Source organism: Euleptes europaea, chromosome 13 (assembly GCF_029931775.1).
Source record: "Euleptes europaea isolate rEulEur1 chromosome 13, rEulEur1.hap1, whole genome shotgun sequence".
Classification (NCBI taxonomy): domain Eukaryota; kingdom Metazoa; phylum Chordata; class Lepidosauria; order Squamata; family Sphaerodactylidae; genus Euleptes; species Euleptes europaea.
The window spans coordinates 36,111,059-36,128,531 of NC_079324.1; the positions used below are offsets into that span (position 1 = coordinate 36,111,059).

Consider the following 17,473-nt stretch of genomic DNA (forward strand, 5'->3'; position numbering starts at 1 on the left):
ACTAGGTTGTGGTGCTCTAAACTGCAGTTCTGTAAACTTCTTTCAGCTTTGTAAAAACTGGATGCTATCCATATTTGGGGACTCTGGAAATGTTGTACCTCACCTGCCAGGAGAGCATCTATGAAGAAGCTTTTGAATCACCACTGAATACGCTTTTGAATCACCACTGAATACAAGTTGCATCAACTTTATGCATAATGTTGCCAAACTGTGACCACCCCACTTGATGCGGTGTGTTCATGCTTGCTGTGCAGAGTTCTCAGAACTTGGAATTTAATATCTCCCTTGCAAGAAACAGAATGATAACTGAATACAGTTGTTCCATAGTTCTGCTGCCGCCTCCTCCTCCTCTAGAACCAAGTGGACTCTCTGGCCCTGCTGGTGACCTGACCATCTTCTGTGGCTTCCCCCAAATAGTACCAGCAATTGTGTCATGAAATCAGTTCCGTCTGCAACAGGCATGAAGAAGTTCTTACTGATGGATCCAAGTCCAAAGACTACATGGAAGCAGCAGCAGCAAATACCCATGGGCATCGAATAGTACAGAAAAAACTCCCACTGAATCATGTGTGTCTGCCGTAGTAGCCTTGCAATCAGATTGCCTTCAACAGCCATTAGAATCCTGTGCTTGGAGACATTTGCGTGTAAACTGGTTCCCACAGTCAACTGCTGGCGTTAGATTCATTCAGCTTCTGTTCCCACCCATTGATTTCCATCGTTTATTTCCTGGCTGGAGGCCCTTTGTTCCCTGGACTGTTGTGTTTTGTTGTGTTGCAAGCATACTGGAATTGAAGGCAGTGAACTCTGACCACTATCCCCTTGGATGACTTACCACAGGCTCTCAACTTTGACCCCCAACTGATCTATGTTGGCAAGAACTGTAGGAAAGCCAGAACAATGGACTCTTGGAGCTCAAAGCAATTCTTCAATCACGGTCAAATGGATCTGGCAAGCACTCTCAGGCACGATGTCATAAAAACTAGGCGTGAGATTCACGTACAGTGTTGCCTGAAGAAGAGGGAGGGGGACATGGGCTCTGCAAAGTTCTCCTCATGGCACTTTATGCTGCTTAAGCACCGCAGATGCTTTGAATGCCCACCGAACTTCCACAAACAGCCTCTTAATCAGCAGCTCTGGACAGCAGTGCTTCCGTTTCTGGGTGAAGACTTTGGTGTACTTTGGGTTTCCAGAACCAATTGGGGCCTGCCCTTTATCAAGACATTGAAGATTAATGGGACTTGGTTGCAGTCAGTTTTATGCCTCAACTGAACAGCTGGTGACTACTTGAATAACTGCCTAGACAATAATGGACTAAGGGTAGCAGTTACGGCACATGAGCTGTGCAGATCTGTCTGGGTTCTTCTGTTAGACCCCTTTCTCCCTCCTCACTAGCACTTTTCCCTCAGGCCACTTCCTTCAGCTACCTCCTTTGTTGCCCAAACTGGACCCAGAGAAGGGGAAATTAGGCTACAGGGTCTCATTCTTTTTTGGAGCCCTTTTAAAGCTATGTATACCAGGGTGGCTCTTGGTAGGGGTACCCTAGAATAAAAGGAGGGAGGGAGGAGATGGAGGGGGGAGGGAGAGAGAATTCGTGTATACAAACAAGTAACTTTATTATTTGTTTATGAGGCTTGTATGCCACCCATTCCCAATTTTCAGTCTGGCTCACATCCCATTAATGCAATTAAAAACCCAACATTTTATTAAAACCACAAAGCCACTTAAAATTTTACAAAGTTGCCCTAAAAACGTATCACCAAATACTGTTGGGGATCCATTCAAAGGGAAGAAGCAAGGAAAAACAATAAAATACTATTAGGGACAGGATAAGGATTACATGGATAGGATAGGTAGGATAAGATAAGAAGGAAGGGGGGGGGAGAGGGAGGCCAGCAAGATGTTTAATATGAATAGCTTCAGCAAAGCCACAAAGCCATTGGACTCCTACCAAAGTCTGAGTCCTATTAGTGTCAATTGCAAGTTCAGAGCCTCAGCTATTCACTCCCCCAAGTAACTTTCCATTAGTTGAGAAAGTCTGGGCAAGGGGGTGGGGAGAGAGACAAAGAGGGACAGGGAGGATAGGTGGCTGGGATTGTGGGGTGCTGCGGCTCAGCCCAGAATGGGACTGGGGGGGTGCTGGGTGGTTGTGCAAGAGGGAGAGAGAGAGACAAAGAGGGATGGGGAGGGGAGGTGGCTGGGATTGTGGGGTGCTGCGGCTAAGCCCAGAATGGGACTGGGGAGGGGTGCTGGGTGGTTGTACAAGAGGGAGAGAAAGACAAAGAGGGAAGGGGAGGGTAGGTGGCTGGGATCATGGGGCGCTGCAGCTCAGCCCAGCATGGGCTGTGGGGCTGCTGGGTGGGCGAGTGAGGTCGGAGTGGCTCCCGCTCAGTCCAGAACGGGATGGTTGCTAGGTGTTTGTGCAAGAGGGGGGAGAGAGAGACAAAGAGGGATGGGTGGTGGTGGCTGGGATTGTGGGGTGCTACGGCTCAGCCCAGAACAGGAAGGGGGTTGTGGATGGGCGAGCAAGGTCAGGGTGGCTCTGCTCAGCCCAGAACAGGATGGGGGGGGGGTGTTGCTGGGTGTTTGTGCAAGAGAAAGAGAGAAAGACAAAGAGGGACAGGGAGGGTAGGTGGCTGGGATTGTGGCATGCTGCGGCTCAGCCCAGAACGGGACGGGGGTAGCTGGATGGGCGAGCAAGGCTGGAGCGGCCCCAGGAAACCCCGAGGGGGGTTGGCTGCCTTGGCTTCCTGGCTGGAGAAAAGCCCTCCAGGGGCTGTGTCTGGCCCAGAGGCTGCATGTTTGACACCCCTGGTCTAAGTGGCTCAGAGGCTCTTGTAGCAGTGTCAAAGTTCAGCTGGACAGGCATCAGCCTGCCATGTCAACGCTGGTGGAGAGTGCATTCCTGCTGGCCATGGGGGTGCACACCCCTGTCTCTTTCGCATGGGATTCTGTCGGGTTCAGGAAACTGGATAAAGAGCTGATCAGTGGTTCGGGTTGGATGGCACCAAGTTGCTTAGGAGCATGGAGCGATGTTTGGCAATCCCTGATCTGCCTGCTTGGAACCCGGTCATGTCTTTGCCACAAAACCCTCTCCAGAGGGAAGACTGGTCCCAGAAGAACTTTATGGAGACTCCTTTGATTAAAGGGTGGTCAGCCTTCCAGGTGGCTTTCTTGTAGAGTATGTCTTCATAGCCAAACTTCCAGCGAGTGGCGTCAGTGTCGTGCACGATAACTTGATACTGCTCTAAATCCAAGGAGGGAGTGATGATGATGGGGCTCTGGTGAGTGGCAACCATACAGTTGTTAGCGTTGGAGTTGGAATGGAGAGGAACAGTTTGGCTGAGGACTCAGTTAAGTGGCAGCGATGAATCTTATCATACGGGAGGGGCTTTTTGAACTAAAAATAGACAACATTAACGTTGCTTGACCCTGACTACAGTATCTCTTTTGCATGTGGGTCAAGGGGGTAGGAAAAGACCATGCAAAATGAGTTGCCGCTGTTTAAATATCTGCTTTCTTGCAGCTGCAAAAAGCAGTGTTGGTCAATTTCAGGGCCTTTTGGTTTATGGATGCCTGGAAGGGCCGAGTGGCTCCCAACAGTCTTGGGGCTGATTCGGTTTGCAAATCAAGGGGGGAAATGAGGGAAACCCCCCCCCCATGAGTTTGAGCTAAATAAGAAAAAGGAAAGCAAAAAGTATATTGCCATGGCTATTGCTTGCATGATGCTTCCTGTTAGCTGTGTTTGGAGAAATTACAACTGTAACGAAAAATGCAGTTGCTGTGGGTGGAGTACTAGATTCCAGTCAGCTGCTGGTTAGGCCAGGGCTGATAGAATGTTGGAGTTGGAAGGGGCCATACAGGCCATCTAGTCTAACCCCCTGCCCAACCCTGATTTCTCCACACCCATCTCTCCCCTGGACATCACAGACTCTTCTGCATATCACACCTAATCCCATCATGCCTGCTATTCACATTTACATACTGTTAACATTTACATACGAATGCTTGTCTGAATTCACTCTCCTCTACTTAAAGACAGATGGATTCACATTCCTGCTGTATCTGAAGAAGTGAGCTGTGGCTCACGAAAGCTCATACCCTGCCAGAAAATATTTTTGTTAGTCTTTAAGGTGCTACTGGACTCTTGCTCTTTTCTACCCCTGCTCAATGCTGGATCAGCCTAGAGCATCCCTGACAAGTGTCTGTCCAGTCGCTGCTGGAACACTGCCAGTGAAGATGGTTCAGTGCCCTCAGAGCTAAGAGTGCCCACCCTTTTTAGAGGATCCAGAAATAAAAGTAAAAGAAAAACAGACCCTCCCAAAGAACTTTTCTGGGGGAGGGAGCTGCATAGCTCCTTCCTTAGGATCACCTCCAGCACGTCCTGTAGCCTGGCAAAATTGTTCCTTAATACAAAACAACAGTGCCAGCATGCCAATAGCCAGGACTTTGGCAATAAAAATGATTACTACCACTGGGTAGAGGGCAATGTAAGTGGCAGAAGGACCGAAGCGAGAGACAGACGTTAGCCAAACAATTCCAGTATCCCAGTTAAGGGGACCCAATTGTTCGGCTATTACCTTGGCTTTGTGGCTCACCACCCGATAGTTTCCCTAATTTCCTGTTTCTCTATTTGTCTGTTGCCTGTTTGCTTTTCTATTGTTTTGGTTCTAGCAGGAGCTACAGCATTCTCACTACTCCATTCAGGGTTATAGAGGAGTTTAGGGATGGCGTCTTCGAGGGGATCGTATTGGAAGGAATTTTCTGGGTGCTCTGGGAGTATCTCAGAGTGCGTGGCCTAGCCGGGGATTGAGGGTGGTTTAGACATCTAAATAAATAAATAAAATGGATGCAATGAGGGCCAGGTGCAGCCCAAGCTGCTGTTTTAGGGAACGGACCTCAGCACCGCAAGATTGGTGACTTTCTGCTGCCTGCTGGGTTTTTGCTTGAGCACCTAAGGATTGGGCCTCTTACCTCGCCTGATCTAATTGGGCTTCTTAAGAGGCTGCCTTGCTTTTTGTGGCTTACGCCTCTGCTCTTTCCTTTTCAAATTCTTCCTTTACTTGGTTAAGGGAGCTGGTGAGAGAGCCTTTTTCTAGTACAAATTTTCTTTTTATCTGCCTCCTTGACACTAGCTTCTAACATTGAAGTAGGTTCTCAAATAATTCCTGCATGTGGTTGACAAAAGCCATGCAATCATTTACTGCAACCACACGCCCCATGCTGCATAGGTATCTTTCTTAGAACCACATGGCTTGGAAGTCTCACGAAAGTTCTGAAAATTATATCTTAAGTGTTTTCAAGGGACTTGGTCCTTTAAAAGAGTTGGCTTCCCAGGGGGTGGGGCTCTTCTTAATGAGGCATTTCTCTAGCTTATACGGGGTAAGGTTTTGCTTTAACGTGATTACAGGTTTGCACTTCATGATCTAAAACCAAGGGTATTTAAACCTGCACAAGGACTCTGCACAAGCAACTTACAGGGTTACTGTGGTGGAGATGGCCAAAATACCAGGGTAGAGGGGTAAGGAATTAAATGGAACTGTGTAGCAGACAGACCATGAACAGAGGCTTCTCTGGTGCTCCCTTTCACTGACTCCACCTTGCCTCTGTCTTCTCAGGGAAACTCCTCTTACTTCAGGTTCCTGTTGTGCACCCCACTGGTTTATATAGCTTTCTTTGGCTCCCTGCCCTTGAGCTTCCTTTTCCTTGCTCGAATGTGTCCCCCTGAAACTTTTCTTGTTCCTAGGGCTGAAATGTAATCCTTGGTGAACAGACCATTTGTCCTTCCCTTGTAAGCTGAACTGCAAATATTATAGCAATTGGGCATTAGGAGTATTTGAACGTTCTGTGAGATCACACCAATTTAGCCAGTTGGTTTCAGATGTTTCATTACACCAAGTGTGACTTAAATTATAGAGAGCGATAGGAATATGCATTGGTAGAGATCTACAGGGCACCTGTGCAGCTGGCTGCTAGCTGATGGCTAGTTTCCCGGTAAGCAATAACCCCTTTCTTGGTCTACTTAATAGAGCGCGGGGCCATTGGTTGCTAGAGATGCAGTGTTGGAATCAGTTTGGCTGGGCTTTATCCTTGGGTTGAAGCTGTTTGTTCTGGCTCCATGACCCCTCTACACCAGGCTTGTGGAAACAAGCAGGCAGTCGGGACCTTAATTAATAACTGACATGAAGAATGAATGCACCTAATATAGATTTTCAATACCACAACGTTGTACTGGAAGCACAGAAATATTGGAGAGATTATAGAACAAGAAAGTAATGGCAGCAGGTCAAGCATGAAGGATGGATTGTGCAATGAGAGCATGTGGGCCCTGAGGGAAATGGGTTGCCCCTACTTGTATACTGAGGACAGGCCTGCCTGTGTTTTCTAAGCAGCATCTGAGTGAATCTCTTCCCTTAACACCACTTGTTTTGCAAGCCTACATGGCAGGCTGGTGGGGGGTAGTGTGAGAGTCAGCCATGAGGAACTGCTGTGCAAAAGCTTGTGCTCCTGGTTTCTTGCTAGCCCTACACTGCAAATATCTGCAGAGACATTTGAAAGTTAGAAGAAGAGTTGGTTTTTATATGCCAACTTTCTCTACCACTTAAGGGAGACTCAAACCGGCTTACAATCACTTTCTCTTCCCCACAACAGATACCCTGTGAGGTAGGTGGGGCTGAGAGAGCTCTAAGAGAGCTGTAACTTGCCCAAGGTCACCCAGCTGGCTCTGTGTGTAGGAGCGGGGAAACAAATCCAGTTCACTAGATTAGCCTCTGCCTCTCATGTGGAGGAGTGGGGAATCAAACCCGGTTCTCCAGATCAGAGTCTACTACTCTTAACCACTACACCACGCTGGCTGGTTCATGGTGAACTTGCCTCACAATGAATCTCTATTGTGGGTGCCATCTCATAATTATTATTAATAGTAATATAATAATATTATTATTAATATTTTTATCCTATCTTTACCGACAAAACCCAGGCTTAGAGCAGTTCAAAACATAGAATTATTAAAATCAAAATCATAAATGCTGTATCAGTAATTAAAACATTTATAGAAAAGGGCAAGAGTCCAGTAGCACCTTAAAGACTAACAAAAATATTTTCTGGTAGGGTATGAGCTTTCGTGAGCCACAGCTCACTTCTTCCGATACAGCTAGAATGTGAATCCATCTGTCTTTAAGTAGAGGAGAGTGAATTCAGACAAGCATTAGTATGTAAATGTTAACAGTATGTAAATGTGAATAGCAGGCGTGATGGGATTAGGTGTGGTATGCAGAAGAGTCTGTGAAGTCCAGGGGAGAGATGGGTGTGGAGAAATCAGCATTGGTAATGAGCCATGAATGCAAGGTCTTTATTCAGCCCAGGTAAATGCATTGACTTTAGTTTGAATATCAACTGTAATTCAGCAGTTTCTCTTTCCAATCTCCCTTTAAAATTCCTTTGTAAGAGAACTGCTACTCTTAAATCTGCAACAGAATGTCCTGGAAGGTTGAAATGTTCTCCCACTGGTTTTTGAATATTTTTCTGATGTCAGACTTATGTTCATATAATCTTTGTCTAAGAGACTGACCTGTTTGTCCAATGTAGATTGTGGAAGGGCATTGCTGGCATGTGATGGCATAAATCACATTAGAAGATGAGCAGGAGTATGAACCTGAGATAGTATGGCTGACATTGGTGGGTCCAGAGATGATGTTCCTAGAATCTATATGAGGGCAAAGTTGGCACCTTGGTTTGTTGCAGGCCTTGGTGCCAGAGTCCATGTTCCTGTTAAGTAGTTTATCTGAAGTTTATCATCACTGAAGTTACGGCAGTGAGGAAAAGTGCCTTCCTGAGAAGGGCCTGCAAGGGCACTTCTGTAAGAGGCTCGAAGGGCGGTTTGGTAAGTGCGGCAAGGACCACGTGCAGATGCCAGGTTGGGAATCTGTGGACAACTGGAGGCAAGAGAAGTGACAGGCCTTTCAGGAAGGTGCCGACATGCGGGTGCCTGGAGGTGGCGTAGGTTCCGAGGTGAGGAACTACGGTGGAGATGGCCGCTAGCTGCTTACGCAAGGTGGATGGTCGCAATCCCTGTTGTGCTCCCTCCTGCAGGAAAGCCAGGAGCGTGGCTGTGGGCGGTTTCAGTGGATCCAGCTCCCTTCCGCCTGCACCAGCGTACGAACGCCTTCCATGCGGAGTTGTAGATGCGCTGAGTGGAGGGACGTCTGCCCGCCAACATCATGTTGACCGCTTCCAGGGTATATCCTAGTCCAAGGAGCCTTTGCCTCTCAATACCCAGACGGTCAAGCAGAACCACTCTGGATCCGGATGCCGAAGTGGTCCCTGCTGCAGTAGGCCCTTGGATACTGGTATCCTCCACGGCGGCTGAATGGACAGTTCCCACAAGGAGGGGTACCAGGGTCTGCGGGGCCAGTCTGGAGCCACGAACAAGACCGTCGCCCTCTCCTGGCGTAGCTTCCTCAGGGCCTTCGGGATGACTGGAAGTGGAGGAAAGGCGTAGAGCAGACCCCGTGGCCAGGGGACCAATAGGGCATCCGTCTGTTCCGCATGAGGATGTGAGTACCACGAGAAGAATCGGGGTAGTTGGCTGTTTGCCGGAGACGCGAAGAGGTCCACTGTCGGCCGACCGAAGCGGGTAGAGAGTGCGTGGAATACTCGGGGATGCAGTGACCACTCCCCCTCATCTATCTTTTTCCTGCTAAGCCAGTCTGCTTGAGTGTTCAGCGCTCCCCTGATGTGTTCTGCCCTGATGGACCGAAGGTGCCTCTCTGCCCACCTTAGTATCTGGCTGGCTTCCCGGTGAAGGGCTGATGATCTGGACCCACCCTGTTTGTTTAGGTGAGTCTTTGCAGCCACGTTGTCCGTTCGGACGAGGATGTGGTGTGAGGTTAGTGTCTGACGGAAGGAGTGGAGGGCGTGGTAGATGTCTCGGAGCTCGAGCTGATTGATGTGAAGGGATCGCTCCTTCTCTGTCCAGGTGCCCTGTGCCATCTGGTGTCCCACCATGGCGCCCCACCCCTCTAGGCTGGCGTCGGTGAAGATCTGTAGGGTCGTCTGGTGCCAGTACTGATGACCCTTCTGCAGGTTGGAGGGGTCTAGCCACCAGCGAAGCCTGCGTTTTACCTCTGGGGGCAGGGTCAGGTGTATGTTCCTCTTCTTCAGGATGTGCTGTTGGTATGGCTTGAGGAACCATTGGAGAGGGCGAGCATGGAAGCGAGCCCAAGTGACAGCATCTATGCATGCTATCATGTGACCCTGTAGACGGGCCAGCAAAGACAGTCCGGTTGTTTTCAAGGTAAATGCCCCCCGGGCCCGGGAGGCTATCCTGACGGTCTTGTCCTTTGGGAGGAAGAGGGTGCTGCAAGTGGTGTCTACGATTACCCCCAGGTGTTGTAGGCGTCGAGTCGGAGACTTGTGGCTTTTGTCGGTTGATGAGGAAGCCGTGGTTTTCTAGGGCTTGCACAACTCTCTGGGTGTGCTGAACGGCTAGGTGCTTTGAAGGCGCGGCGATGAACAGGTCGTCTAGGTAGGGGTAGACGTGTATCCCCTCCTTCCGGAGCATGGCTACCATTCAAAAGCGTTTGGCCCGGATGAACTTGTTCACGTGTTTCAGATCTAGAATGGCTCGCCAGTTGCTGTTCCTTTTGGGAACGGTAAAAAAGATGGACTAGACCCCGGAGGATCTCTCTGGTGTTGGTACGGTTTCGATAGCCGCGATGCGTAGCAGGTGATTGATGGCTGTCCAGGTCCTCACGTGCTTGTCGTGGTTGGGCAACTTTGGTGACTGAAGGAACTGATTGGGAGGGAGGTAGCGGAAGTCGATCAGATTACCCGCAAGCATGAAGTGGGTTAGTTTTGTTTTATTATCCCAGCTGTTTAAGAAAATGTTTTCTGCTTAAAATGCATTTTTCCTTAGATGAGTTTGTATCTTAGCTTTTTTAAAAAAAATTACTTTTAAGAACTTGCTTCAGTGGAAAAGTGGGTTTAATCTTCAAATATTAACATCTTAAATTAGTCGCAATGGCCAAATGGAGCCTCCAGTTTTAAGGCAGTTATAGATGTTGGGGACAAAAGGGGATAGCCATTTGCCTAACTGAGTTCCCTCGTCCCGTTTAATAAAGGCCTTAAATGCATGTCTAGGACGTTATGGGTACTGTAAATACTTGCTGATCATTATTTAAACCCACAGGTCAGTGAATGATTACGATGGGCACTTTGTGTAATACGATTGCAGGAACTAAATAATTAAAGTTTTGAAAAGGCAATTTAACATAGCTTTGATACAGTGCCCAGAGAGGAGGCGATAGTCTCATTTTAATCACTTAATGGCGATTTAACAAGTAGCATGCTGTAATAGATTTAAAGGAGAGTCGTGGAGACGTGCTACTGATGGAGTATTCAATGGGATTAAAATACTGCCCAGAGTAATAGAATACAGAGTAATAGTTCCCCATCTTGTAGGAGGCACTTGATGCTAAATGGACTGCAAGAAAGGTCTAGCCATGTTTCATTTATATTTGGTAGTTGGAAGGATAGGTGAAGGGAAACATCTCACTGAATTTAGAGGTGCATTTGGTTATGGGGCAGATTTGAAGAAGGCACAAAATAATTGCCAGCGCTTCCTTAGGAAATGGATTACTTGTAATCATTCTAAAATTGATTGCCTGTCAGATATTTGAGCTAAGTCAAGAAGGGTTTCTTGCTTCTACTTACCGAGGTGATGGTTCCTTGTGATCTGCAAACCACTTGGTCTGTTTACTTGTGGAATTCACTTTCACAGGTGGTAGTAGGGTTGCCAGGTCCCTGTTTGCCACCTGCAGAAGGTTTTTGGGGTGTGAGTGATACCCACTAGTTTAGTTGGCTTTAAAAGGGTGTACAGAACTTCATGGATTATGGCTAGTTTGTTACAGAGAGAGCAGGACAATGTCCTTGGCATCTCTGCCTCCAGATTTACAACATGAAGCACCCAAAGAGAAAGATTATCGAGTTCCAGGCCTGCAAAGTGTCCAGACCACCACCTTGTTCCGTGTTGTGTACCCAGAACTTTTCATTAAACCTAACAAACCTGTTATGGCTTTTGGGCTTATGACGATTACACATTGCGTAGCCTACATTGGGTACTTGCACACACAGCAAGAGAATAAAAAGGACATCTATGAAGCTATTGACAGTGAGGGAAGCAGATACACAAGGCAGAAGACTCCGAAATGGGACTAAACAAGTTGACACAATGGTGTGTATGAACCATCATGGAAGGGGGACAAATAATTGGATACAGCTTTCTGAATTATGATTTTTCAGGCTTTATCTGGAGCATCAATAATCATTATAAAAAGTTCACGGATTATGGGTGACTCAATAGCTACAATGATTAAATGGAATCTCCACAGTGGAATTAAATGGATTAAATGGAATTCCTACAGTGATTAAATTGAATCTCCACATTCAGAAGTAGTAGTCTTCTGAATGCTAGTAATGGGAGTGACAGCAGTGGGAAGGATTTGGCCTCCATGCCATGCTTGTAGACCTTCTGGGAATATCTGGTTATTCTTTATTGTTAGTCAAAAACCAGTGAACATACAAATTACAGTCAGTAGTTATAAAAAGAGGAAGAAAAAAACCCTGTACAAAATCAGAAACAAAAAACCCAGATTTAATGTATAAGATAAGGGTAGCTATATGGCTATCATAAGTAAATTCTATGAACCTCAGCTACAATATAGGTTAGTACTGTGTATCTAAGGCCATTAATCCACCTCCTTACTTGTGAGTGCGTTTCTCTTCTTAATAGCTAAAAAGCAGAATTTTGCCATTGCATGGGATACAAATACAAAAACGAATAGTGCTGTATAGATGACTAGTCAATTAAAAAAAAAAACAGCACAAGCTCAACAATTAGCAAAAAACAAATGCTATATTCAAAGGCATTTGAATTAAAACAACACACTACCGTAAACATGAAATCAAACTGTACCAGAGGCATACAGACAAAAACAATGCATAATGACAGCTAAATAGATGGAATTCAACAAGGTAAGTAGGCTACAAAGTTCATTCCCAAAGTTGGTAAGCGCAGTGGTTAATCCTGCTGAAAGCAATCAGGAGCGGGAGCTGATAGACATGCGCAAAATGACGGTTGTCGAAGTTGAGTTGGTCATGCGCAATAACACAATTGAAGGTAAGTGAAAGCTGGAAAAAATGGACATGCGCAGTGGACAAAATTGCCGAAAGCGGGAGTAGCGCAACTTCCAAAATAATAATAACAACTTGGTAGCTGTCTAGAAATTCAAACTGCAGCCTCGGTGCAAGAAGCAAGACAACCGGCTGCATTGTTTTTGTCTGTATGCCTTTGGTACAGTTTGATTTCATGTTTACGGTAGTGTGTTGTTTTAATTCAAATGCCTTTGAATATAGCATTTGTTTTTTGCTAATTGTTGATCTTGTGCTGTTTTTTTTTTATTGCATGGGATATGGCAGCCTCTTTATCCTCGCAATAGTTTGACCATGGCTAACTCCGTACACCCCCCCAAAAAGAAATTTCAGATGCTTAAAATGAGATAGCAGAGGGGAAATAGTATTTGTTGGGAATATCTGGTTGTCCACTGTATAAAACATGGATGCTGTACTACGTAGACCATTGGCCTGATTCAGCACAGCTGCTGCTACATTATGTTGGGTTTATATTTGTTAGAGTGGCCGGCTTATAAACACTTTAATTTTATGTTCTCATTTAGGAGGGAAGGTGTAGATGGGCTGTACTCAGCTTGAACTGGCAGATTATATTTTCCACTGGTCTCTCACCATTTCTCTGTAGGGCCAGTGACAGAGCCCAGTGGGACCAAGGGATAGAGAGAGTGTGCCCAAAGACATAGCTAACAGACGGGGCGAGCGGGGCGCACAGAGCCGGCTCGCGTTGTTCCAGCGCTGGAATGACGCGAGCCGGCTTTCCCCGCCCCGACGGCCAGCTGGGGAGGGCATCTTATGGTCCCGACGCGCATGCACCCAGCCGGCTCTGTGCGGCCCCGCTCGCCTCCCAGCTGGCCGTCGGGGCGGGGAACGCCTGCTCGCGCCGTCCCGATGCGCACGCGCCCAGCTGACATTCGCTCCATAAGACAAGTTTTTAGAGGAGGAAAACAAGATTTTTTCTTGTTTCCCTCCTCTAAAAACTAGGTGCGTCTTATGGAGCGGTGCGTCCTATGGAGTGAAAAATACGGTAGATTAGCTGGAACTGGGGGTTCCATTAGTAGCAGTTTTGTTAGTATTCTATTCCTGTGGTTAGTATTCTGGAGTCTCAGTTGATTTTGGCTTGAAATACTCAAAAGTTTGAGAGAGTCTCTACCAAGTGGTTTTTTTTTTTGGGGGGGTATTGCCCCTTCTTGCCATCCGGTCTCTGTACTAGGAAACTCTTGATGTGCTTTAGCAATTGCTCAGACAATCATCTTCTTACCCCTCCTTCCAGGAGTTGAGTCTGTTATTTATGGTGAAATTAACTTGGAGTTCCAAGATGGCCTGTATGTTGCTAGAATTATTAGCAATGTATCAGTAAGACGCATTGTGAATGAAAGAGAATTAGCAACAAGTTACAAAAATCTTTATATTCCTCTTGTGTCTTTTGTGCCTGCTGAGGCTAAATAATCTGTTAGGAGCTCAAATATTTTGGCATTGACCAGTTAGAGGCTACAGTTTCTCAACTGTAGTAAAAACTAATTTTGACATGCAAGTTTTAGTACAAACAAGTGGGCTAGAATCTAGATCAAAGATGGCCAATCGGGGGCGGGCAAAAAGGGTTTCAAAAGACTAACATGGAATACCGGGTGTACTCCCTGTAAGGTTTTAGGGAGGTCCAATTCTACGGTGACCTCGTTTATGACCCGGGATATCGGAAATGGGCCCACATACTTCTGGCACAATTTTTTACACGGGCACAAGGACCTTAAGTTCTTTGTGGAGAGATAGACCTTTTCCCCGACCCTAAGGTCCCACTGGGGTGCTCGGTGCTTATCCGCCTGTACCTTGTATTTTTCTTTTGCCTGATCCAAATGTTTTATTAACCATTGCCAAGTATTTCTTACAGTGTTAGCCCATGCAGATACTTCCGGGGGGTCCCCCCCCGGCGGGAGAGGAACCACCCCCAAAGGATCGAACTCCATCCCATAAACTGCCTTGAACGGACTCAAGTCCGTCGCGGAGTGTACAGAGTTGTTGTAGGCATACTCCGCTATTGGTAGCAGGTCGACCCAATTGTCCTGGTGGTAGTTAGCAAAACAACGCAAGTAGCATTCGATCACGGCATTAATCCTTTCCGTTTGCGGGTGATAGGCAGATGATAAACCCTGTTGTACTCCAACCAGCCCTAGGAATGCCTTCCAAAACTTAGATATGAATACCGAGCCCCTGTCGCTCACGATCTTCCGCGGAAAGCCGTGTAGGCGGAAGATCGGTTGTACAAACAACCGGGCCAATTTGTGGGCTGAGGGCATTCCTTTGCACGGTATTAGGTGAACCTGTTTTGAAAAAAGATCGGTAATAACCCAAAGAACCGACTTGCCCTGACTAGGGGGGAGGCTAGTGATGAAATCCATTCCGATCACTCACCAGGGTGCCTCCGGAGTCTCTAGAGGTTTTAACAATCCGGGAGACTTCCCCATCAGGTGTTTATTCGTGTCGCAAGCTGGGCAAGACTTTATAAAACCGTCGATGTCCTGGCGCATCCCTGGCCACCAGAAACGACGTCTCACCAGGTGCAGGGTTTTGACAAAACCGAAATGCCCCCCCCGTCTTGGAGCTGTGGCTCCACTCCAGTACCTCTTGCCGCAGCTTCTGGGGGACATATGTTTTACCTTCTGGGGTGCCGTTCTCCTCTTCCCCCTGAGGAGACAGGGACTTATCCCCTCACTCCTCCCAAAGAGTTTCCTCCCACTTAGCTTGGATGGCCGCTGGAAGGTCCCCCTGGGTCATCAGGGATCGGGGAGTAGAGCTAGCCTCTCCCTGGGGGGGATCTGGGGCTGGTTGTGGGGCCGCCGCATGGGCTTGAGCTCTGGTCAGAACTCCTACGCTGGCCCCTTCTGGGTCCAATCCTAGGTGTTCCGGGGTAAAGAGGGACCCTACCGGCCCCTCGACTTTGCAGTCGTATTGTGGCATGTGGGATAAGCCGTCCACCAAACTATTCTCCCTACCAGGGACGTGCTTGATTGTGAAGCGGAACTTGGAGAAGAAGTCCGCCCACCGGAGAGCAGCCATCCTGCATCGGGTGGTCGTCCCCTCTGCTCTCCTCTGGTCCGGGACCTGGGTTGCTCCGCCGGCGGTCTGGTCCGTTGGCCCACTGGGACATCTTGCCGCGAAGTGCCCCATCTTCCCACAACGTAGGCAGGCTCCTTCCTTAAGGCAGCGTGCTCTTTCCTTGGAGAAACCACCCCGGTTCCCTCCGTCATGGCGAGGTTCAGTCGCGGCGCCCCCCTTGAAAGGCCCTTGGGAGGATTCTTTAGCCGGGCGATCCTTGGAGAACTGGAGCGTCAGTTTACGGGTCTCCACTTGCACTTCCAGCCGGATCCACTCATTGATCGTCCCCGGGTCTCCCAAAGTTAAACAGCCGTCCAACACTTCCCAACACAGTCCTTCGTGGAAGTGTTGGACCTTAGTGGCTTCGCTCCACTCCTGGGTTTTGCAGAAGGGACTGGAACTCTTGGGCATACTCCATGACAGAGCGGGGCCCCTGCCTCAGCCTGCGCATGGCAATCTTGGCCCTCTCCCCCTTGTGAGGGTCTTCAAAACGGCATTGCAAAGCCACTAGGAACACACTCAGCGAACGCAGGATCCCAGGCTCGGATTCTGTTGCTGTCACCGCCCATTCTACTGCCTCTTTCTCCAGCAAGCTGATAGCGTAACGGACCTGGGCTTCTTCCGATGGAAAAGTCTCTCCTTGGTCCTTTATAAATCCAGTCAGCTGGAGTAAGAAGTGGGGCAGCTGGGCACAGGACCCGTCAAAAGATACTTTCAGGTCTCGGGTTGCAGCTCGCCTGGGCGGAACGGGTGGTGGTGACTCTGCACCGGCAGGTGATTTGGGCTCTCTCACCGCTCCTAGTACCGCCGTCATGTCCCTTTGTAGGCCTCGCAGCTGTGCCTGGAGATCCCGGTTCTGGAGGGTCAGTGCGTGGTTCTTCTCCTGCAGCAGGGCTTCCTCTTCTCTGGAACCGAGGACTGAGGTGGCCGGAGCGTGGATGGTCGAGGGGCCTTCCCACCGGTCGGTCGTCATCCAGTCTCAGCACCATTCTCCTCCTTCCCTGTATAAATTGGTCAGCAGTCCTCGGTACAAGCGGTCGAGGTCAGGGTCCATCACCGGCCGTCAGACGACCCTCCTGAAGGCGTTGTCGGTCCCAGCCATACACCTCAGCTCGGCATGTGACGGTAGAGAGGTTCATGCTAGCTCCTCAACGAATTCAGACGGGCGCCGTCCCGGGGTTGCTTCTTCCTGGTCCCCCTGGCAGGGTTCCTTCTTCGCTAGGAACGGGTTGTTGGATCGAGCGGACATCTTATCCTAATACTAACTACTACGAAAATAAAAAAGGAATTCTAGCCTACTGTCAGACCTCGCTGAGAGAATAAATAGTACTAGGCTCTTGTAATGCAATTGGAGCTATATTCATATAAGAAATAAGTGCAAAAAACGTGAATACAAAAATGTGAGTACAAACGTTACAAACGGAACAACAACACATAAATGATACAGCTCTTATCAGCTGCTCAGTACGTACACAATTCACGAACTTCTCACAATCAGTCAGTCTTTGACTCCAACTTGTTAACAATTCAACAAAGTAAACAAGAGACAAGACGAGGGAACGTGGCCCGGATGAACTTCACGCTTTCGCTGCTGCAGACGCAGCTTCTTCAGCCATTCGTCTTAAGCCTCGTGCAAACTCGTTTCTGTAAATAAAATCAAAACCTTAACATCTACACAGTGTCTCATCTAATGGTTGTTATCCTTAGTGGTTAACATTTTTTATACATATATAAAAACAGCATAATCATACCTGATATGAGAATAACGATAGACAAAATTCTTTTTAAATTATTTTCACCACTCTCTCTGCTCTGCAAGGCTACTCTCTCTAGAATGCAAGTGGCATGAAGCCTCAGGTGAAAGTAATTTATGGCTACTACGAACTGACTTGGCTAAAAGGAACCTAAACATATGCAGCTGGGTTAAAACCTTTAACACAGAATTTTCAAAGATAATATGAAAAATCAAGTTCATTATTCAGTCCAAATGGATGGTACGATTTGAATAAATAAATGAAACGTAATTCTTGTCTGAGGAGAATTTTCTGTACGTTCCCAGAATCAAAGGAGTTTCCCCTATACATCCAAATAACAAAAAAGTGAAGGTCATTTTCACTATGTTTATTGCCCACAAAATGCATTGTTAAAGGGGGATCAAAATTCCTCGAGCGTATCCTGGATTTATGTTCTCCAATCC

At 47.7% G+C, this 17,473-nt stretch overlaps 2 protein-coding genes across 2 annotated transcripts in view; both read left to right on the forward strand.

Moving 5' to 3' along the window:
• GPC3 (glypican 3) overlaps window positions 1–17,473 on the forward strand; it is a 299,948-nt gene that overhangs the window by 69,017 nt on the left and 213,458 nt on the right. The gene's annotated exons all lie outside the window — the stretch shown is intronic.
• On the forward strand, window positions 10,900–11,214 carry LOC130486043 (small integral membrane protein 8-like). The gene has a single exon (XM_056859213.1). It carries the CDS (start codon window positions 10,921–10,923, stop codon window positions 11,212–11,214), a length of 294 nt encoding a protein of 97 aa, XP_056715191.1. The 5' UTR covers window positions 10,900–10,920.